This window comes from Dermochelys coriacea, chromosome 1 (genome assembly GCF_009764565.3).
Source record: "Dermochelys coriacea isolate rDerCor1 chromosome 1, rDerCor1.pri.v4, whole genome shotgun sequence".
Lineage (NCBI taxonomy): Eukaryota > Metazoa > Chordata > Testudines > Dermochelyidae > Dermochelys > Dermochelys coriacea.
Window position 1 is genome coordinate 125,623,893 of NC_050068.2, and position 23,979 is coordinate 125,647,871.

The 23,979-nt window shown below is 43.4% G+C and overlaps 1 protein-coding gene across 2 annotated transcripts in view; it reads left to right on the top strand.

Annotated features, from left to right (window-relative positions):
* The first annotated feature begins 1,317 nt into the window (after positions 1–1,317).
* Positions 1,318–23,979, top strand: part of LOC119845380 (CD99 antigen-like) — a 36,280-nt gene continuing 13,618 nt past the window's right edge. The window contains exons 1-3 of one of the 2 annotated variants that reach the window (XM_038377618.2): positions 1,318–1,870; positions 22,480–22,518; positions 22,918–22,962. In XM_038377618.2, coding sequence (XP_038233546.1) covers positions 1,810–1,870; positions 22,480–22,518; positions 22,918–22,962 — 145 coding nt within the window. In that variant the 5' untranslated portion in view covers positions 1,318–1,809. The remainder of the gene's footprint in view (positions 1,871–22,479; positions 22,519–22,917; positions 22,963–23,979) is intronic. The other variant, XM_038377627.2, reaches the window with a different exon arrangement.

The following is a 23,979-nucleotide window of genomic DNA, read 5'->3' on the forward strand; positions in this document are numbered from 1 at the left end:
AAGGACGATATCCTTTGTGGCAAAGATGTAAAACCTCTAAATTGTAACTTCCATGAAGAAATATGGGTTATTTAGCTGTGTTTAAATAAAAAAATCTTATATTTGTAAACAGTCCTCCCACATCTGAATAATTCACATAAAAACTAAATATGGCACTTAAATACTGTGACATGTTGCACAAGAGAATTTTAATTTAGTCAGAAGAAGTCCAATCTTGCATTGCTTGTGCATCCCAAATTCTCTGCAACATCAAGGAGAGTTTCTGATGTCCAAGCAAAGGAGGAGCTAGCCCTCTGCAGGCAAGATTGGCAGGCTTCTTAACATATGTTTAATTTTAGATAACCTTTTTCAGTAAGTGCAGAAAGAAAATGTGGCTGGATGAAGGTGTGATCTAGCCTAGCAGACCCTGCATTTCAACTATCAAAGCCTGAGAGAGGATTTAATTCATCTAGTTCATCTCCTTTTGGGACTTATTTTAAATATCTCCCATGTTTGCAGTTAGGCCTGTGAGAACTAGATACTAGTGAGAGGTTTTAGAGCTGCATTACACAAGTCCAGATGTCCAACATCCTCCCTCATAAAAGTCTAAATGCTTTTCGTAGTTGGATTCCACCCAGCCCCAGGGACAGGCCCCAAGCATGCAATCTGAATCTGGCTTTTGACCCCCTCCCCTTCCAACAACACCTGGGATTCAAGAGATCCTTTCTCTTTTCAACAGGTATGGAGACAAAAGGAAAGGAGTTTTCCATACCATGCTAACCCTGAAAGAGGCCAACCCCTGCCAACTCACTTTCTGGAGGCAAGAAACTGGGACCTAGCAGAGTCATCTGAATCTGGGAAAGATTAGCGAGATAATATATTGTATTGGATGAATAAAAGATATTGCCTCATCCATGTTGTCTTTTAGTACCCTGGGACCCACATGGCTACAACTACACTGCATACAATCCAAGGTTTCAGAGTAGCAGCCGTGTTAGTCCGTATTCGCAAAAAGAAAAGGAGGACTTGTGGCACCTTAGAGACTAACAAATTTATTAGCTCATAAGCTTTCATGAGCAACAGCTCACTTCATCGGATCCAAGGAGAAAGCCAGTTTCTTTGCAGATCCAGAAAAGAGCTCCCTGCTGCCGCTTTTGCCAGACAGCAAGGGGAAAAACAGCTTTTGGCTCCTATTGCGTTGAGTCATTGCTCTCTCTCTCTGCACCAGTTTCTGGCACAGATCGGCCCTCTGACAACCTTCCTGCCCTTCCACCGCAAACCTTCCCTGGGCCCGTTAGCAGCCTAACGTGCCGGCTGCACTCCCAAGCCATTTTCCGCAGCTCGGGGACAGCCTCTCCCCATCTGCAGGGCGAGCCCTGCCGCGCCGCGCCGCGCCGCGCCGCGCCCGCTAGTCTCCCGAGACCTAAGGCGTGGCACACCCAGGCAGGCACGCACGGGCCCTTCTCCCTGCCAGCCGCGCGGAGGAGGGGAAGGGCTTGGCTGCCCCTTCGTCTCATTGGCTGCCTGGGGCCAGCTCTCCCTTCGGATTGGCTGCCTGCCTCTGGTAGGTAGGAGTCTTGGAGCGAGCGGGCCCCACCGTCCCTTCTGTGGCTGCGGGGCTCGCGCTGGAATTGCTGTTTGTGCAGCAGGATCCTGCGCGCGGGGAGGGCGGCGGCGGCGGCGGCTGCCTGTGGCGCACCCGTGACCCGCTCCTGCCGGGAGTGGAGTTAGTGGCTTCTTGGAAAGAGAGTTGGGGGGGGGGGAAGCGGGTGCGTGGGAAACCTGCGGGGAAAGTTTGCACCTTAGTCTCCGGAGCGGCAGCAGCGGATCATGCAGCGGGGGACACTCGCCCTGCTGGTGTCTCTGGCTCTTCTCCTGCTCCACGTGAGAGGTAAGGAGGTGGAGCAGACGCTGGGGCGAGAGGGTGGGGGGCTGCCTGCAGCGCAACGCGCCCTTCTTTCCCTTGGCTCCGTGGCGGGGGGTTTCCTGTGCTCCCCCACCCAGGCCTCCCTGGTGCCACCTAGGGCTGGGAGCTGGGGCCCGCTGCCAGCACAGACGGCCCAAAGGAGGGGCTGTATCGGGAGCGGGCAGGAGGCTGTGGGGCGCCCAGGCGGGAGACGTGTGGGGCTCTGAGGGCGGGGTTGTAACGCGGGCGGGGCAGCGCCCGGAGCTTCCCCCCCCCCCCCGCCGATACAGCGGGGCGCGGCCCGGGCCCTCCCGCGCCGGCCGCCGCTGGGCGAGAGCGAACAAAGAGCGGGAGGCGGGCGCGCCACGCGGCGGGAGGTGCCGGGAGCTCCAGGCACTGGGGGGGGGGGGGTCCACAAATGGCTGGTCCCCCACCGCAGCGCCGCCTCCCTAGGGCGGGATGAGCCTGGTGCTCTGCCCCTGCTCCCCCAGTGACAGCCCCCCCGGATGGGGGGCAAACACCTTCCTTTTCTGCGGTCAGGAAGGGCGGGCCACGTTTCAGTTGGCGGCGACTCTTCTTCTTCTTTTTGCGGTTGAATTTAATCCCTGGGGAAACCGGATCTGCGGTGATTGTGGGCAAATCGCCTTAACTGTGGGCACTGAACAGGGCGCTGCTGGAAACGAGGTAGAGGGTGATGGGGTTTACCACGGGGCTGGGGCAGGGAAATAAACCAGGTATGTTGCGTGGGGCCGGCTGTCCTGCTTGTTGCCCGCTTTGGGAGAACTGAAAGGGATCTGGGAGTCGTGGCTCTATCTATTGCTAGCCTGGGGAGGAGAAACGCGACAGACATGCTGGGAATCCGTAGCTGCCTTCCCGCCCCACCCTCAGGGCGTGGTGTGTGCAGCTGCCCACCCTCCCGGCAGGTGCGATGCCGAGGTGCACCTCATTCCGCCTCCAGATCTGCACAGAGTGGTCCTCCACATTTGCCAGTTGGGCCATAGATGCACACGAAAGCTTGTGCTCAAATAAAATGTGTTAGTCTCTAAGGTGCCACAAGTCCTCCTTTTCTTTTTGCGGTTACAGACTAACAGGGCTGCTACTCTGAAACCTATAAGGGATACTGTGGTCACTGACAGAGGAGGTGATGATGTCCTTTAAAATAAACACCACAGTTGCTAAGCTTTATCATCTTACTTGTACCCTATGAAATTGTTTTTTGTTTTTTTCATCTCTCACTCTATATATTGTATGTACCAAATTAGTTGCTCTGTTTTTATTAGTGTGTGTGTAGGAGGAGGGCACTTTTCTTGAATGCCACTGAGAGTTTTGGCACAGGCAGAGCTCTAAAACAGCTTCCATTTTAGGAAAGAAAGAGGAGGTACTTTAAGTCTGAGCAACAGTTACCCACTAGAAAGTTACAGTAACCCACTACACGGCTGCTACTCTGAAACCTGTCAGTTACCCACTAGAAAGTTAGCGTTATCAGAGTTATCAGCACAATTACTAGACTATGGGAAACGCCAAGGTAAACAAACAGAAGCTTTGCTGACAATTTCCCTTTGGTTTTAGTATTCTTATTAGCAGACTTTTTTTAGCCTTGAAACTTTTGCCCACTCTTTTTGTACAGAATATTAAAAACAATAGGTTGAATGCTAGGATTCTGATGCATTATTTGGAGAAATGCAGTGACAGAGGCTAAAACTACTTTATCCAATAAGAACATATGTAAACTCTATTGGCTAAGGTCTGATGTGATATAAGGATATATGGTACAAATAGTAACTTATTTTGCACAATTTGTCATTTAATTACTTCTTGCAAGGATGGTATTTTTGCCACACTCCAAAGAAGGCTAGGTTTCAGAGTAGCAGCCGTGTTAGTCTGTATCCGCAAAAAGAAAAGGAGGACTTGTGGCACCTTAGAGACTAACAAATTTATTAGAGCATAAGCTTTCATGAGCTACAGCTCGCTTCATCAGATGCATACAGTGGAAAATATAGAGGGGAGATTTTATAAACACAGAGAACTTGAAACAGTGGGTGTTACCATATAGACTGTAACAAGAGTGACCAGGAAAGGTGAAAAAGAAAAGGAGTACTTGTGGCACCTTAGAGACTAACAAATTTATTTGAGCATACTTTCGTGAGCTACAGCTCACTTCATCGGATGCATGCTTATGCTCAAATAAATTTGTTAGTCTCTAAGGTGCCACAAGTACTCCTTTTTTGCGAATACAGACTAACAGGACTGCTACTCTGAAACCAGGAAAGGTGAGCTATTACCAGCAGGAGGGGAGGGGGGACCTTTTGTAGTGATAATCAAGGTGGGCCATTTCCAGCACTTTATAAGAACAGTAGGAGGGGAAATAAACAAGGAGAAATAGTTTTATTTTGTGTAATGACACATCTACTCCAGTCTTTATTCAAGCCTAAGTTAATTGTATCCAGTTTGCAAATTAATTCCAATTCAACAGTTTCTCATTGCATCCGATGAAGTGAGCTGTAGCTCACGAAAGCTTATGCTCTAATAAATTTGTTAGTCTCTAAGGTGCCACAAGTACTCCTTTTCTTTTTTCATTGGAGTCTGTTTTTGAAGTTTTTTTTGCTGAAGAATTGCCACTTTTAGGCTAGTTGATGCTATGTAGTCATATTTTTCGTGTCAAATATTTAGCAAAACTGTTAGTGTAAAATGATTTGTTGTCTCGAAGCTCCAGAGGACAGGCCATAGGGAGAGGAGGATGTTAAGTGTTTGACAAATCTTTGCAAGGAGGTAAATTGTTCTGACACATCAGTAACCTTAACTTAGCTTGTTGTGCCTGGGGTTACAGTTCATAATGTGAATGCATTATCCCAACCAAATGTGTAAAAGACACAAATAGGATCCAATGAAGTGCATCCAATGAAGTGAGCTACAGCTCACGAAAGCTTATGCTCAAATAAATTTGTTAGTCTCTAAGGTGCCACAAGTACTCCTTTTCTTTTTACAAATAGGATCCTATTTTTTTTTTTAAACAATACTTGTATACATTCATGCATTGGTATGAAGAAAGCTTCAATTTTAACCAGCGTGAAGCTACTTTAAATAAAGTCATTTACATCAATGATATAAATCAATTGATTTTAAAATATCACCAGTCTAAATCAGGTGGAGGCTTTGCAGAACTAATTTGAAAACTTGTGCTCTTACAACATTAAGCTAAAAATATATCCTAAATTTTTAAATGGTTTTTAAAATCCCACTGTCTGTAGGGTATCTTATTTGAATTTTCTCTACTTTGTCAGTAGCAGTTCTGTAAATGTAAGACTCTGATCCTGCAAACACTTAAGCAGTTGTGTAACTTTACTCACGTGAATAGTCCCATTAAATTCAATGGGGACTACTCCTGTTCCTAAAGATAAGCATGAGAGTTTGCAGCATCAGGCGCTAGCACTGTATTTTTTTTAATTAAATGTCTCTCTAAATGGCATAAAATCTTTCTCATTCCAAAACAAAATTGCTTCAGTGTTAATGATGTTATAAACACAAGCTAAATTTCTTTTAAAATAAGAGCCTAAAGTTAAGTTTGCATTTAGACATGTGCAGGTGAGATTTTCAAGGTGTGAAACTTCATAGCGGAAAAAAGATCTCTATGTAGCTGCTGAAACTTTACTAACAATTAGAAAATTAAAAAAATAAATACAAAACAACCACCTTATCATGTTAAGACTATAAAATAGAATGAATGTGAAGAACTAGACATTTATAAATAAAAATTGTGATTTTTAACCGCCCTGGCCTTATTTCTACACTTCTTTAGTTGGTTTAAATTCAGACTTTGAAAAAAATGGTCAAAATACAGTTAAATTATGCATTTTCATGTTGATAGCAGCTGGATCAAATTCCCCCAGGCATCATTCTGAAAATGTAAATTCCATTGTATCCTATTGCTATTCCCCAATTTCTGGTGGGGGTATCATTTTATTGAGCCACACTTGCTATACTCTGAAGCTGAAAATGTGCAGCAGGCTATTCTTACCTCTGTCCCTGAAAAGAGTTCAGATCTGTGATTCAGACTCTGTAGGCTTTTACTTTTTACACTGATAATTTATATAAAAGGACAACTGTGCATGCTAAATCAAAATGACTTCATTGCAGCAGTGCAGAAGTTCTTTCTTTGAAGTCATGACGGTATAGCTTGGCAACTGTTGAACACTCCTCAGCTCTACACTGCACAGCCAGAAACAATTTCTATATATTAATGTTTGCTGTTACTACTTTGGCATGTCACATGGGGTGGCAGCTATACTTAAAATGTTTGTCCTTGTCTGACTCTTGCTAGTGTGATCCACATACTGGGGAAGTCCTTATTTGACTGGAGGATGCAGTTTAGTAAGACGCTACTATAATTGACATGTCCTTTATTCCTTTAGTATTGCAAGAAGATGAAAGAGCACCCAGAAATCTACTAGCCAGAGATCAATAGGACAAGAGTGTGTAAAGGGTATGAGGAGAGGGAGGAGGAAGGCAAGTCACCAGGGAGTTCCAGGGGTCAGGGTTCATCTTCAGCTGGTAGAAAAGGGGAGGGTACATGGGTTTGTACCTGGTTGCATTTCCTTTTTCCTTAGACTATGGGACAGGGGAACAACACTTCATCCTCCATATGAATCTATGACTAGTGTTCGATAAATCTGAAATCCGAGAGCTACTTGTTGGGAAAGGAGTAAGTGGTAGCAGCAGCATTGAAGTCCTCTGTCTGCAGACTCGGACAGCACCGCAACAGTTTTCTTTGCAATCATAAGGAGACTACTAATGAAAGCAGAAATTATGTAAAAGCTGGTGACTTAGTGTGTGTGATACCTATACGCACACATTTGCTAGAGAGAGTTTCTTACTTGCCAAGAAGTAAATTTTTCAAGGTTGGGTATTGCAGTAGTGCAGTGTACGGGGACGAGTTAAACAGCTTCTATTAAACTAGTTGCTATTTCTCTACACGCAACACTGAAAACACAGCCCATAAAAAAGGATTTCTAAGGTTTCATACAAAGCTTGTCACCAAGTCATGAAGCAGATTCCCTGTAATAGTCTCTTACTTGGTAGTTTAATTGTTTCTGGCTTAAGTAATTTATTCAGTAGTTTGACAAATGAACAGTATGTCATGCCAATAAAATTTGTTTGCATTTGAGATGTGAGCTAAATAAAGAACTCCACCAAATATTTTGGGACAAGACAGCTTAAAGTGCATCAAATGAAATAAAAATCCAACTTTTTATTATGAGAGAAAGGAAACACAAATGCAACTTTAAGCCACAGTCTCAACAGAAAACATAAAAGATTTAGAAGTGTGACAAATCATATGTACATTGGCACTCCTCCAATATCCAGTCTTAATTCCCTTCCCCTAAGTAGGTTTCCATCATCAATGTACAAAATGTCAAATGGACACTTTTATAAAGAAACGTCTTTAACTGTACTTGTTAAAAGACAAAAGTCATTAGTAACTAAACTGGTAATTCACTCCACATGTTAGCTGGTCTCTATTCTTCTCACATTTTGAGTGACTTAATAGTCTGTCTTCTTGGATCTCTGACAGCAGTTTTATAGATATTCCCCACCTGACCTCAAATGTATACTTATAGTGTACAGTAGAATCTCAGAGTTACGAACACCAGAATTGAACTGATCAGTCAACTACACACCTCATTTTCATAGAATCATAGAATATCAGGGTTGGAAGGGACCTCAAGAAGTCATCTAGTCCAACCTCCTGCTCAAAGCAGGACCAATCCCCAACTAAATCATCCCAGCCAGGGCTTTGTCAAGCCTGACCTTAAAAACTTCTAAGGAAGGAGATTCCACCACCTCCCTAGGTAACACATTCCAGTGTTTCACCACCCTCCTAATGAAAAACTTTTTCCTAATATCCAACCTAAACCTCCCCAACTGCAACCTGAGACCATTACTCCTTGTTCTGTCATCTGCTACCACTGAAAACAGTCTAGATCCATCCTCTTTGGAACCCTCTTTCAGGTAGTTGAAAGCAGCTATCAAATCCCCCCTCATCCTTCTATTCCGCAGACTAAACAATCCCAGTTCCCTCAGCTTCTCCTCATAAGTCATGTGTTCCAGTCCCCTAATCATTTTTGTTGCCCTCCACTGGACTCTTTCCAATTTTTCCACATCCTTCTTGTAGTGTGGGTCCCAAAACTGGACACAGTACTCCAGATGAGGCCTCACCAATGTCGAATAGAGGGGAACGATCACGTCCCTCAGTCTGCTAGCAATGCCCCTACTTATACATCCCAAAATGCCATTGGCCTTCTTGGCAACAAGGGCACACTGCTGACTCATATCCAGCTTCTCGTCCACTGTAACCCCCAGGTCCTTTTCTGCAGAACTGCTGCCGAGCCATTCGGTCCCTAGTCTGTAGTGGTGCATGGCATTCTTCCATCCTAAGTGCTGGACTCTGCACTTGTCCTTGTTGAACCTCATCAGATTTCTTTTGGCCCAATCCTCTAATTTGTCTAGGTCCCTCTGTATCCTATTCCTACCCTCCAGCATATCTGCCTCTCCTCCCAGTTTAGTGTCATCTGCAAACTTGCTGAGGGTGCAATCCACACCATCCTCCAGATCATTTATGAAGATATTGAAGAAAACTGGCCCGAGGACTGACCCTTGGGACACTGCACTTGATACCGGCTGCCAACTAGACATGGAGCCATTGATCACTACCCGTTGAGCCTGAAAATCTAGCCAGCTTTCTAACCACCTTATTGTCCATTCATCCAACCCATACTTCTTTAACTTGCTGGCAAGAATACTCTGGGAGACCGTGTCAAAAGCTTTGCTAAAGTCAAGGAACAACATGTCCACTGCTTTCCCCTCATCCACAGAGCCAGTTATCTCATCATAGAAGGCAGTTAGATTAGTCAGGCGTGACTTGCCCTTGGTGAATCCATGCTGACTGTTCCTAATCACTTTTTCCTCCCCTCTAAGTGCTTCAGAATTGATTCCTTGAGGACCTGCTCCATGATTTTTCCAGGGACTGAGGTGAGGCTGGCTGGCCTGTAATTCCCAGGATCCTCCTTCTTCCCTTTTTTTTAAAGATGGGCACTATATTAGCCTTTTTCCAATCGAACTGGAAGTACGCAATCAGACAGCAGCAGAGACTAAATTAAAAAAAAAAAAGGCAAATTCAATACAGTACTGTGTTAAATGTAAACTACTTAAATAAATAAATTAAATAAAGGGAAACCAGCATTTTTCTTCTGCATAGTAAAGTTTCAAAGCTGAATTAAGTCAATGTTCAGTCAGTTCACCATAACATTTTGTTCAGAGCTACAAACATTTCAGAGTTACAAACATCTCTGGAATGGAGGTTGTAACTCTGAGGTTCTACTGTATAACTTTCAGCTTTGTGCAGGATGGAGGGTGAGAATACTTCATCCGCAAGATCTGTTCACAAGAAATCTTTTAATCCCAGGTCTTTTCTTTTGAGTAATAGCATTTTGGTCGAGGTAAAAATAAGTTTGGGGTGGTTGTTCGGTTGTGGTTTTGTTTTTTTGTGTTTGCTTTTGCCCCTTCACAAAGGTTATCCATTGCCTTTTTTGTTGTCTGCTAAATCTTAGTTGTTTGAGTCTGAATAAAAGGTTCCAAGTTGGTATTTTTATTAAACAAAAGCTGTTTGTAAACTCCAGAGCTTATGTTGTCTGTATCTGTTGACATTTTAGTTATAATGTTCTCTTCTCACTCTCACTGGTCCTTTTTATTTTAATTTTAAACTAGACCACAGACATTCATTTTACATTTTTCTTTTTCTAACTTTTGCTCAAAACTAGTGAATTGTTTCACAAATAGAAATTAAACTATGGGGATACAAAAGTTATTTAAGACAAAATTCTCTACCTAACGCTGCGTCTGCAGTTTTAAAACAGAGAATATCTAATAGGCTTGGTGGTAATGATACAATTGTTAGTAGAGTTTAATCTTAAAGATGCTCACTTCAAAGAATTACTCTTTCAATCTGTGGTGCCTCATGCATGAAACAAGTTGAAGGAATGGAAGTGCCAGATATCAACACTTACCTTATCTTCCTACTCCCTGCCCCACCTTTGGGGCAACCTACATTTGGGGGCAGGAAGGATAGCATGCTTAAGAGGTGAGTAGCAGAGGAGGGCTTTGGTAAAGGGTTCTGGGAATCTTGTGCAAAAGGCTCTTGGAAGCTGGTGGAGCAGAGTCTTTCAGACCCACCTCAGTATTCTTGGTTTTGTTTTTTCTTTTATCAGATACTTGTTTTTTCTTTTATTCATTCTTCTTTTCCATTACACTTCTTCAGTATTATATATCCTTTCCTCCTGACACCACTCATCTGCATTCTCCCTCTTCCACCAACCCCCACGCATATGCACTCTCACTGCCCAACCCCAACACAACACTGTCGCCCACATCTCCAAATCCTGTGCAACAGTCCTGCATCCCAGTCGCTCTTCCAGCATCCTCTCCTCTCTGGTAACTCCCACACATACATAGCAGTCACCGGTTGAAGCAAACCGCTCCATGATTCCCTCCCCACAGCAACTCTGCACCATGGTTTCCCTTCCCACATATACAGCAGCCCACTATCCCTCTCCCCTGCATCCATCTCCCTGTTTTTCCCACAAGGCACCTGGGAATCCCCACTACATCCTACAGCCACTTACCGTAGCAAATCCCTGGCTTCCTCTTGCTACCATCTCTGTCTTCCACTTCCCTACCATTCAAGTGGCTGTGACCAGGCACGTAAGGGACTGCACCAAGCCCTTTTGAATGTCCCATGTCTGCAGCCAACAGTGGTGAAATTTGTGGTGGGAGTTGCTTTGCTTTTGGTGACTAATGAAATTATGTCAGAGGCTTGAAATCTTATCATGTTGCCTTGATCAACATGTATTCCATATTTTACATAATTTTACATAATTTACAGGGCATTTTCAGGGCCATAATGAATACCCCGGTGGCTGCAGGCTGTATTGCACTGTATAGTGTAACCGCTACACTTGCCATCAGATCATGCAAATTGATCTTTGAGCGTAGATGCTTACACCTGTATGGAGTCACTCAACTTCATTGGGTTTCTGGGTACATGTAAGCATCTGGCCACACTGAACCTTTTGGAGGAGTCAGAGGAAGAGACTGCGGGATGGATTATGTGATGGGTTTGGTCACAGAGATCCCCTTGGGACTGTCACCTGATGTGCTGGAATTACCTCTGAGCCCGTTTTCCCTGCCAGCTTGGGACTCCAGAACCTTGCCTTGTTGAACCAGACACGCTAGTGTGCTGCAATACAAACCCATGTCTGGTCCACGGCCCTAAAGCTGCAGACTTCAACCAAAAACTGCTCAGCAGGTCACCTATCTCCAGCAGCCAGACACCCAGTTCCCTATGGGATCCAAACCCTAAATAAATCTGTTTTACTCTGTATAAAGCTTATACAGGGTAAACTCATAATTTGTCCACCCTCTATAACACTTGTAGAGAGATGGGCACAGCTGTTTGCTCCCCCAGGTATTAATCACTTATTCTGGGTTTACTAATAAACAAAAGTGATTCTATTAAGAATAAAAAGTAGGATTTAAGTGGTTTCAAGTAATAACAGACAGAACAAAGTAAGTCACCAAGCAAAATAAAGCAAAAACATGCAAGTCTAAGCCTAATACATTAAGAAACTGTTTACAAATAAAATCTCACCCTCAGAGATGTTTCAGTAAGCCTCTTTCACAGACTAGACTCCTTCCTAGTGTGGGTCCAATCCTTTCCCCTGGTACAGTCCTTGTTAGTTCCAGCTCAGGTGGTAACTAGGAGATTTCTCATGACTGGCAGCCCCCTTTTATAGTTTTGGCCGAAGGCGGGAATCTTTTGTCTCTCTGGGTCCCCACCCATCCTTCTAAATGGAAAAGTACCAGATTTAAGACGGATTTCAGCATCATGTGACATGGTCACATGTCCTGTGAGATCCTCAGCCTCCATTTTTTCCTGGGCCGGTTTACTGGAACACGGGAAGGCTTGCAAGTAAACAGCCATTTACAACCAATTGTCCAAGTAAATGGGAGCCATCAAGATTCTAAACCACAATCAGTGGCCCACACTTCGCATAATTACAGTAGGACCCCAGAGTTGTACTTTATATTTCTAAAAAAAGGAGTACTTGTGGCACCTTAGAGACTATCAAATTTATTTGAGCATAAGTTTTTGTGAGCTACAGCTCACTTCATTTGTTAGTCTCTAAAGTGCCACAAGTCCTCCTTTTCTTTTTGCGAATACAGACTAACACGGTTGCTACTCTGAAACGTGTCTTTATATTTCTAGCTTCAGATACAAGAATGATACATACATTCAGATAGGAGGAATATATTCAGGTTCAGTAACCTTTTGTTACGATACCTTACAAGAGCCCTTTTGCATAAAGCGTATTCCAGTTACATCATATTTACGCTCATAAGCATATTTTCATAAAACATATGGAGTGCAACATCACAGATTGTCAGTTTATTAATTATGGTGTAATGGAGTGGGAATGAGTTAGGATTGTATTAGTGACTTGCTGTGTATTTTAGTAGTTCATTGTAACTTTTGACTGTTTTAGTGGAATAGTATTCAAAGTGTGGGGTTGGGTGCTCCTGGAGAAATCAGAAGTAGCTTTCAGAGATACGGATGGAAGATTTAAATACACAATTGCTGTAATTTCTGGGCAAGAGCCAGCACTCAAGGTGCAGTTCCCTAGTAACTGTTAAAATGCTGCAGTCACTTTATTTGGAGTGGGATGTATGTTTACTAATCCACTAACCTGCCACCTAAGACCTTCACCTTCATAGCTACACAGATAAAACCTTTATGAATATTGAAATTAAACTATCAGGATCTGGGAGCTATCCTTTGTTGTCATAAACCATGATTTACATTAAGTCATGGCTTATGACTTTTTACCACCTGGTCTTTAAAACATATGATGTTCTGTTCCCTCTCTCTAGCAAACATGGGAAAGACACTGAAGTGTACAGGAGTATAAAATATTCTTTAGTGGAATGATAAGCCATGCCAGTAATTAGCTTTCTAGTGAAGAAAAATTGTCATAAACCACTCAGTGTGAGTTTTATTTTCCTATCTGAAACAGGTTTTGACAGTCTCATTCTGTTGTATGATGTCAGGAAGTTAACTGCCTGCTTGGGCCAAACATTCTTCTTTTAATGAACCTGAATTTCCAACTGATTTTGGAACCGTTTATCTGTTAATTTCCTTTTTAAAAAAGAAAAGGAGTACTTGTGGCATCTTAGAGACTAACAAATTTATTTGAGCATAAGCTCTCGTGAGCTAGGGCTCACTTCATCCGGTGAAGTGAGCTGTAGCTCACAAAAGCTTATGCTCATAAATTTGTTAGTCTCTAAGGTGCCATAAGTACTCTTTTTTTCTTTTTTGTGAATACAGACTAACATGGCTGCTACTCTGAAATCTTTCCTTTGTGACAATTAAAATTTGTCAAGCTGTAGAATTCTTATGAGTAGCTTTAACATTTAGTCTTTTACCACTGTTACATGAGAAAACTGCTGAGGCCTGGCATAGGGCCAGGTACGCATGAAGTACTTGCGAGAACACTGAAACTTGCCACTAAGCTTCTCTGTCCTGTTTTGAGACACGTGTTCTGTTTCCATGAAAATCTCATGGGAATAATGTCTGCTTTTGATCCCCACATGAGGAATACAGTACATTAACATTCCTTGAGGAATGTGCAATGGTCCTGGAAGCTCTGTAGTTCCAGATATTTGTATAATTTTCCTAAACAGAAATGGAAAAGAGTATTGCTATAACTGACAACGTTCTTGTTGCCTTTAAACTCGGAAATCGTCAATGAGTAGCATAATAAAGGAGGCTACAGATAATTTAGCTTTGGAAAGGGCAGAATGAACAATGAATTGACATTGACAGTTTTTTCTTTGGTGGTGATGGAATGTGTGGAGGAATGAGAACTTTCTGGTAAGTGTATCACAGGTTAAGGAAAGCTGATTGTAGCAAGCAAGTCCTGTTCACTGTTCATCACAAGTCTTTGTTAGGTTTGTGAAAGTTTAAAATACCAGCCCTTGGACAAGTTAAACTTGGAAGCTGTGTCCTGTAGATGATATAAATACTATGAAGGTTTGTTTATATGTCTTTTGGTCATGGAAAATGAATGAGGCTTATTATAGACTTTCAATAGCTGGATTTTCAAATGCCAGGGGGGAATTTTCAAAGGATACTAAGGGAATTAGATGCCCAGTTCCCATTTAATTTCATTGGGATTTGGGTGCTGAATACCCTGAGGTTTTTAAATGTGTTAATAAATGATACAAAACCAATATAAAAGAATATAGGGATTTCCAAAGAGCTCTAGATTTGAAAGTCTCTTGCTCTGAGGAAGAGACTTCCAAATTCTGTGACTTGGATGCAGTATAAAAGCACTTGGTTTTGTGGACTTACAATTGTTGCTAGTATTTTCCTACTTATTGGTAACGTGGTAACTTCTTGGATATCCTAAATTGTATTAGCACAAAGTAAGTCTTACAATTTTTTCACTGAGAAAATGTTTACGGAAAAAAATTTTTCCACGATATTTAACTCTTCCCTGCAGAAATTGGGGATCATTCCCTGTACATCAGCTGAGGCCAGTACCTGAATGTGAACCACTTTCCAAATGTAAAGCTAACTTTTTCTTGGGGGAGGAGGGGTGAATGACAACATTCAGCTTTTAAAGGAAAGCTGAATGTTATATTTGTTGTGGAGATGAAAGTATTTGTTTTTGTTCTATAATAGTAAGCTGACTTAACCTTAGATTAAATTTAGGCCTTTTCTACACTGCAGAGTTTTGTCGCTAAAAGGCAGCTTTTGGTGACAAAATGTGGAGGTGTACACACTGCAATACCGCTTCTGGCAACCAAACTCTTCAGTTTCAACAACAAAATAAAACCACCTCAACAAGAGTCATAAAGCTTTTTGTGGCAAAATTAAAATGATAAAGCGTCGGTGTAGATACTGCTGTTTGTTATATCCATTCGCTATATCGCTATTTTGAACTCTGCAGGCGTGCGCCCCTCCCCTTTCAAAGCTTTGTTCTGACGGCTGAGCGTGCAGCTCTGCCCTGGGCAACAAACTGCAAATCACTAATGCTGCTCTGTCCCACACTCCGAACGCAGGCAGGGAGGGGCAGGGGGGTGTGAGTGAGAGAATGACTGCTGTGAAGAGCCATGGCGGGAGGTGGGGGCTGGTGCCAGGGGTGTCTCCCTCTCGCTGCCTAAGGACTGACTGCTTCCGCTGCTGTCTGAATTTACCAGACAGCATGCCGACACACTCACTCCCCAACACACTCTCTCCCTCCCACCCCACCCCACCCCCATACACACCAGACATGCCAAACCCATGAAAAAAACACAGAAACTGGGCTTGTTATTGGCTTGGGAGTTGCTTGTTGGCTAGTTTTTGGCTTGTAGCTTGTTGCTGCTTCTATTTTTTTTTATCTGCTCCTAGCAAGGGGGGGCAAGCAGGGGATGGGGGGGAGAGAGAACTCTCAAGTGTGATAAGCTCACCTCTGGGGGGAATAACTTTCCTAGAAACAAACATGGCAAACATTTAGCCCTATGCCAGCTGACTCTGTGCTCTTAGCCATACTGAGGCCCCTAGGCCTCACCTCAGTTCTGAATCTATGTCCTTAGTGACCCTAACCTTGTGGAACTAAATTCTGGTATAGAATTAGTTCTGGCATGTGGGTGGTGATTTGAAGGTTGGACACTGGATCTTGGGCCTTAATCTACCCAGCCCAACTGAATGGCTTCAGAGGCGGCTCCCAGATTTGTTGTTGCTATGCAGCAGGACTGGTTTTGGTTTCTGAATAACAGCTGTCATTAGCCTCACTAAACGCTGAGCTCCTTGTGCCAGATTCTGTAACCTCCTGTTTACCCTGCTCTTGTGTAATCTAGTCAGATGTTCATCTGGTGATTCAAAGCACGCTACCCCTAACTCTTTCTTCCTAAACTAAATGTTCCTGTCAAGCCATCCACATTATCAGCACCAGAGCTTGTTTTGTTTGTGATGCAAGCCCTCAGTGAATAGGTTTCTCTTGTCACAAAATGTGCCACAATTCCTAATTTCTCTATCCAGTCTTGAATGGATATTAACGCAGATCAGCATAATTTGTGATACATCCCCTGAGTTCTAGCATGCTCCACAGACACGTGGAAACATGAAATTCAAACTAAGGTATGTGTGCGAGAAAGGTGGCCTCTTGAATGGATGTTCACTTCTGTCAAAGGATCCTTTGTACATTTTCACTGCTGCTCAGTGGAAGGAATGGTCTGTTCTGAACTTCAGCTTCAGGAGCTGAAAAGTGATAATGGACAACTGCTTATTTGCTTCTTGTTTAGGTACCCCATCACTTTAAAAATGTCATTGCTACCTTAGAAGAGTTGTCTAGAAACCATTCTTTTTGCATAAAGGCGTGTTGGGAGACTTTTGTATGTGAACAAATAACCTTGGTAAATCAAATACATCTTGATCAATAGGAAAGAAATGTAGGTTTCTCTTTTTATTGGTCCTAGAGGAAGCTTAACTGTCATGATCACCAACGTTCTCTGACTGTAAACATGCTAAATCCAGCAGGACCGAATATGCAGCAAATAGGTGCTTTTTTTATATTTAGAAAATCTTCACTTCATAGTCTGTCTGTATCCTTGTCTCGTACTTAGAATTTAAGCTCTTTGAAGTAGGATGCATCTTCTTTTTGTATATTACCTAGCACAGTAGGGTCCTGGTTCATGACTGGAGCTCCTAGGTGCTACCACAGTGCAAATAATTAGTAGAAAATAAACTTAAAGATTTTCATGTATGAGCAAAGTTTTGATAGGTGAAGTCTTGTAAGAGGGTTGCAGACTGAAAACTACGGTACAGGATTTCAGTTCTGAAGATTTCATGGTATGCTGCTGCAGAGCTAATTATAAGCTGCTGCTTGGCAATGTCTCTAAATATCCTGTCACAGTTTTTGCCTGATCAGGACTGGTGCCCACAACTCTACCTAGAATGAGATGACTAATACAGCTGCAAGTTCTGTTCCTCCTGCAGTGAGTCATCACATTCAAGTTTCTCTGCTTAAAATTTAAAAAAAGCAGTTTTTGCAGAGTTATAAGGGGAACATAGATTTAAGAGGAATAAAAAAGTTTTCACTTTCTCCTGCACTGCTTGTTAGTAGATTGGTTTTTCTTTTTTGGTTCTAGCTGTTTTTGACATTAACTATTTTTGGGGAAGAAAAAGACTCAGAATGTGGGCTATGCAGTAGATGTTTTTAGTCTTGGATCACTGTATGTTGACAGGAAGCAAATAACGGAATTGGAAACAAATGCCAGTGAGCTCAGAACAGCAGTTCCTAGGTTTAAACTTCAAATAAAAATAAAATTGTGCAAATACTTTGTGTTACCTTTACTAATTGCTTATGTGCAGACCTATCTACCATAGTCCCTCATGGCTGGATAGCAGATATTCCCATCCTTCTTATAGGCCCACTGAAGGAGGGAGAAAAATGGAATTATTGGTGGGGTATAGAACTTACTCGGTCCATTTTATCATCCCTTTATCATTTTGTTATTTAGCGTTCTGGTCAATTCATATGCTATTTCATAGATAGTCAATGTATGCTAAATAGATTTAAATTGTAGGATAATAGAAGTGTAAGACTGACAATTTATTTAGGAGTGATGAGTGTTTGTTAGGTATATAAGTAAAGCATGGCTGGAATACAAGGCCTATAGTGTGGTGGCCAACCTGAGCCTGAGAAGGAACCAGAATTTACCAGTGTACAATGCCGAAGAGCCACAGTAATACGTCAGCAGCACCTCTACCTCCCCCCCATGCCTCCCGCCTGGCGTGATCAGCTGTTTTTCATGTGAGGAGGCTCTGAGGAGTAGGAGGGAGGGTACAGCATGCTTGGGGGAAGGGGCGGGGGCTTTGGAGGAAAGGGTGGAGTGGGGGCAGGGCCAGGGGCAGAGCAGGGGGTTGAGCAGTGAGCACTCCCCGGCACACTGGAAAGTTGGTATCTGTAGCTCCAGCCTCACAGTCGGCACATATGCAAGGAGATGCATATTAACCTCTGAAGAGCCAAATGTGGCTCTGGAGCCACAGGTTGGCCACCCCTGTCATATAGGCCGAGACCTGTTAAAATTTTAGCTTAGTAATATTAAGCCAGGCTTAAGAATGCTTGGCATGAGTGGGTGATCTAGGAATAACCTTATGCCAGGAAGGTCACAAGATCACTATAAAAGCTGTTTTACCCTCTGTGGAGATGCATTATAATAAATCCTCAGTCTCAGCCTGTAGTCTTGCTTATGACCAAAGCCGTAGCTCCTCTAAATCAGTTGTCTCATGCCAGCTTCTGCAGTGGAATGTAGTTACCACTACTGACTCTAGCTGACATTTCTTTCCCACCCTGTTCAGTAAAGGAGCTTCCATGACTCACAGCAACAGAGTTCCATCTGAATGTCTGTCTGGTCCTCTTCAGTGGCTTCCATTCATCAGCCCTTCAAAGCTTTATATTTGCTCAGAAATAGCTTTTGCCTAGTGCTTCAGATGTCCTATTTTTAGGTTCATTTTCCCAGCTATCTCCAGCAATTGGCATAGCCTGTGTCAGTCAGGGCATCAAGGCTGGCAGCTTCTGCTCTGTTAGAGGGTCATCTTTGTTTTTTTTTTTTTGTTTGTTTTTGTTTTTGTTCCCCCCAGCTCTCTGCTCAGATGCTTGAGAACACTTGCAACTCATGGATTTGTCTATTGTGGGTATGGAGAGGAGACAGCAGAGCAGTTTCAAAAACTTCTCTAATGCTGCACTATGCCTCTCTCATAGACAGGCATAAATGATGCCTTCTTGATCCCTTGCGGTTTCCAATACTAGTTGCTTCAGAGGAAATTGCATGAAATGCTATCCATGGACAATTATAAAATAACCCTTTATTCCTCCACTTGTTCTGGGAAAGAAGTTTGCCATCTTCTCCTTAGTATCTGGACCTCATCCCAGTCATTCATACCTCTCGGCTCAGAACTGGATTATTGCAGTGTGTTCCTTTGGGCCAGAACTTCAAAACAGTTCTGCATTCACCACTGGGGCTGGATTTTCATTTTGAAAAAAGTTTGACATCTGGGGATGCTGAACTCTTGAAAATCTGGCCTTAAACAGGACTGTACCAGAAGGCCTCTCAGTAACTTCAGTCAGTACAAGACGAGGCTTCCTGCTTTAAGTAGTTACCCAGAGCATATCCTACATGCCCAGCAGTCAAAAAGAAGCTTCAGTCTTATTTGTGGGTGTGATTACAAGTTAAAACAATAAAACCTTAGAATTGCAGTACTTTTTTGGATCTTGGCTGTCTTAGATTGCTTCTCCCCCCTCTTGGGCAAACCACCACAGAGGCAATCAGCTGAGATACTCACCCTTGTGCTAAATGTCAGTTGATCGTGGAGGCAGGGTGCTACCAGTGAATAGTCCTTTTCTCTGCAATTGGTATCTCCCTCCAAATACACCCTTTATTCCACCAAAGCCTAGATCTAATGCAACTGTTCCCCCGTGATGCTTTTAGTGCCTCACATCCAGTGTTTTAAGTTTTTGCTTGTCTGGGTTAGGTCCCATTTTCTGGCTATTTTGACTTTCTGCATGCCCTTTGGAAACAGGCCAGTTTATTGCCCATCTTAAACGGAAGAGATTCTCTTTGCAAGATGGATAAACTTCAGGCCTTTGTGATCCACTTTTATTCTGAATTCCTAAGATGGTATGGATGCATCTTGCATTCCTTTCAAAGGTGGTGTCAGTTCCAGCTGAATCATTCTGGCAATACGTCTCATGTGCATGCCCACTCCTATGAAGTAGTTTTTCCATGAGCTGGGTGTTTAAAAGATCCCACAGCATTTTTCAGGAGTGGAGTAAAGAAAGGTGGCTAGTGGGAAGATCTTCTCCTCTCTCTGCCCCTCACCCTCTAACCCCTGTGGAGACTTGGAGTACCTGCCTTGACTGTACAATGGTTATCTTCAGAGAGCAACTACAATTAAGAGCTTTTTTTCTTTCATCCCTTCAGATTGTCTACTTTTGTCTTTTTCAGATGCCTTCTGTTCTAAGGCTACGTCTGCATTGGGAGCTAGGGGTGTGATTTCCAGTTTGCATAGACATACTCGTGCTAGTTCTCATCAAGCTAGCATGCTAAAAATAATAGCATAGCTGTGATAGCACTGGCAGCAGGGAGTAGTGGCACAGGCTAGCTGTGCCAAGTATGTACTCCCAGGGTCTAGGGCAGCTAGCCTATGCCGCTCCTTGCTGCTGACTATGCTACCATGGCTACATTACCACAGTAGAACCCCAGACTTACAAACACCAAAGTTACAAACTCACCAGTCATGTCATTTGGAACTGGAAGTACACAATTAGGCAGCAGTGGAGACAAAAAAAAAAAAAAGATGCAAATATTGTACTGTGCTGTGTTAAACATAAACTACTAAAAAGGCAGGGGAGATGCATTTTTCTTCTGCAAAGCTGTATTAAGTCAATGTTCAGTTGTAAACTTTTGAAAGAACCACCATCACATTTTGTTGAGTTATGAACATTTCAGAGTTATGAACAACCACTGTTCCCAATGCCCATCTCATTTCAGTAATCTGAGGCCCAGAATGACAGGGAGGAATCAGTGAGGCCAACCTGCATGATTGGTTAGTTTCCGTTAAGACTGTCCTGCATTAATGAAGCAAGTTTGAATGAAATTTTGGCCACAGAATGTGAATTTCTTAGGAAGCAAAGAACTATCCCAACTTCTCCTCTCTGGATTGCAGAACTTGTTTGTTGTCTTTCAGGTAACTTGGCTCCCTGCATCTCGCTATTGGGTTTTCCCATATTTGTATTTATGTTGAGGACAATTCAGCTGAGAACCACTATGAAGGGAAATCGGGCTCTTTCCTTTCAGTCCCTACCCCTTCCCAGGCAAAACCTAATATGTTGTGAAAGATCAGCCAAACATAAAATCAGTGCTATTTTCAGAATGACCTCAAGAACTAATGATTCATCTTCTATTTGGTTGGTTGTCCTGGAGTAGCACAATGGTCATTGAGGACCAGTTTTCAGAGAAGCAGCCATGTTAGTCTGTATTTGCGAAAAGGAGTACTTGTGGCACCTTAGAGACTAACAAATTTAATTGAGCATAAGCTTTCGTGAGCTACAGCTCACTTCATCGGATGAAGCCGTTGAACAGTAGTAGTAGATATAGTGTTTATCATGATGTGGTGTGGAAATGTTCTGTTCCCTCTCCCTCAAAATGATATTTATTCCATCTGGAGGAGGTGTCCGTGGTGTTAATACTTGTATTTAAACTCCTGTTTGGCACTTTAATTCAATTTTTAAAGAGAGACCAGGCATTGAAAACTTACCACCTTTGGACTGGATATCCTGTGTATGGGAGGAAGAAAGATAGCAGATTACAGTGGAACTGAACCAAAGAAGATGATTATTTCAGATTATGAGGAAATTACATTGTAAATTCTTTACATGATCATGCATGTTTCAGCCCCCCTTCACCCTAAAACCCCTAGGTAGAGAATCTTTCTCTGCACAGCTGGACCAGTTGTGTTCATTCTTATTGAGCAGAGCAATGCTCCTGCTAAGCTTGTGGCTTTCTGGAGGTCTGCTGAAAAAGTGCTGAAGACCCCCATTCAGCATCAGTGAATCATTTGGGAATGAAACAGGGTTCACTCCCATTCTGGCACCTCCTGCTGGTTGTCTTAGGAATTTAGCTCTGCACGGTAGTGCGTCCTCTTTGGATGGTGCCTTGCCACCATCACTCCTGCTCTAGGACCCACATCTCTAAGGACCACGGTGTTCTCTTCAGCAATACTGCCCTCCAGCCATGCCACACATTGTGCTCCCCCTTCCAAGGGAACTGCAGTTCACTGTTCAGCCACTTCCCTTAGTGGCTACTGCAGCGAGTTTTCTGGCTACTTCGTCATGGCCCCAGCATCCTCTTTGTCTTGCCTCAGGGCCTCAGCCTTCAAACCCCAGCAGCCAGCCAGGAGCTGTCTCCCACTCCCCCAGTGTCTGTTTGCAGCACTGCTCTGTCCAGGATGCTGGCAGTTCTCACAGTCCTTCCTCCCTGGGCTCCCAGCAGAGAACTGCCCTCCTCTTCCCTGCAGCTCCCTTTTTAAATGGGCCTGCTTGACCCTGATGGGCTGCTCCCTTCAGCTCTTCTTTGGCTGTCTCCGGCACAACCTCTGTAGGCTTCCTTTAAACCTTTTTCTGCCAGTGATGGGGTGTCTGCCCCTCACAGGGAAGAATGCCTTTACTCCATGGAAGACTGACTGACCTTACTGAGATTTGTCTGTCTGCAGATATGACCCCCATAATAATCCCATATCCCTTCTCTTCTAAAGGAGTGTTTTGGGGGGAAGCTGCTTTTGCTTCCTGCCCACGATACTGAGAAACTCCCTCTATTCTAGCTGCATGTGAGACAACATTGACAGGATCAGAATGGCACAGAGTAAGAAAGGTGTCTCCTCATTCTGCTGCTAATTTCTGGCTTTTTTTTTGTGTGTGTGTGTGTGTGTGTGTTGATAGGTGAAGACGACTTTAACTTAGAAGATGCATTAGACCCTGGTAAGTGATATGTTCTTGCAAAAATCCCTTCTTGTGAGATTTTTTTCTTCATATCGTGTTTTTAGCATTAATGTTAAAACATAACAAACACTTAGGGCCATATTCTGACATCCATACTGAACATGCGTAACACCTTCCTCCATGAGTAGCTGTATTAACTTCTCTGGCACAATTTAAGGTATAAGGTGCTAGTTAGTCTGACTAAGAGTGTACCAGAACCTGGACCACATAGAAGTGGAGCAACCTGTTTAAGGGAAAATCATACAACTGTAGAAGACTTGAAAAATTATTAGTCTAATATTTTCACTTAGTTTAAAAGGAAGTCTATTTAAACTTGTTCTCCAAGTACCATCACAAACATTTCAATTTGTATTAACTTCTATGTCCTTGACATAACAGGACCGACAAAGAAGCCTGATTCAGCTACCAAAAAGCGGGAGTTAGGTGAGTAGTGATTGGCACATAATGCATCTTACAGTAAATGCTTTATTGTGATTTTAGATGTGTAGTTACTGACAAAGAATCATGGTTCCACATTGCTGTATATCTGAGATAAATTATCCCAATGTGTCTATTTTTATTTATGTATTTTTAAAGTACACATCTCAGGCCTCTTTGGGGACAGTGAAGGATCAAATAATAGAACCAAGCTGTCTTTAATAATACAGTAACTCCTCACTTAACTTCGTCCCGGTTAAAGTTGTTTCGTTGTTATGTTGCTGATTTATTAGAGAACATGCTCGTTTAAAGTTGCACAATGCTCCTTTATAACCTCCTTTGGCAGCCGCTTGCTTTGTCCACTGCTTGCAGGAAGAGCAGCCCGTTGGAGCTAGCTAGTGGGAGCTTGGAACCAGGGTGGGCCGGCAGCCCGCCTATCAGCTCCCCGCTCCCCTAAGTTCCCTGTGCAGTAGCCACCCAGCAGGCTATCAATTGCCAGCAGTTCAGCTGTCCCTCCCCCCCACTGCCACTTGCTGCTCCTGCCCTCTGTCTTGGAGCCGCTTCCTGGAGCCTCCTGCTTGCCGTGAAGGGTGTGTGGGGAAGAGGGATGCTGATGTCGGGGTGTTCCCCTCCTGCCCCCCTCTCCTATACCCCATCTCCACAGAGCAGGGACAACGACCCACCTCAGGGCTCAAGACAGAGGGAGCTTCCTGGCAGCAGCTGCTGTCTCAACTTGCTGATCTACTTTAAAAGGCAGTGTTCTTAGAGTGGAGTCGGCATACTTAAAGGGGCAATGCACATCTCTCTCGTGTGCGCTCGTGCACACACACACACACACACACACACCCAGCACTTTGGAAAGTGGAGGGAGTGATGCACTCCGATGGAATAGTGTGGGTTCATTATCACGTTCAGTTTCCACAGGGAACGTTTGCAGCCACTGCCATGCATCTATTGTGTGTTCTCCCTCTATTCTTGCTGCCTTGTAGAGTGTGAGGCTATATTAACAACGTGTTAACCCTT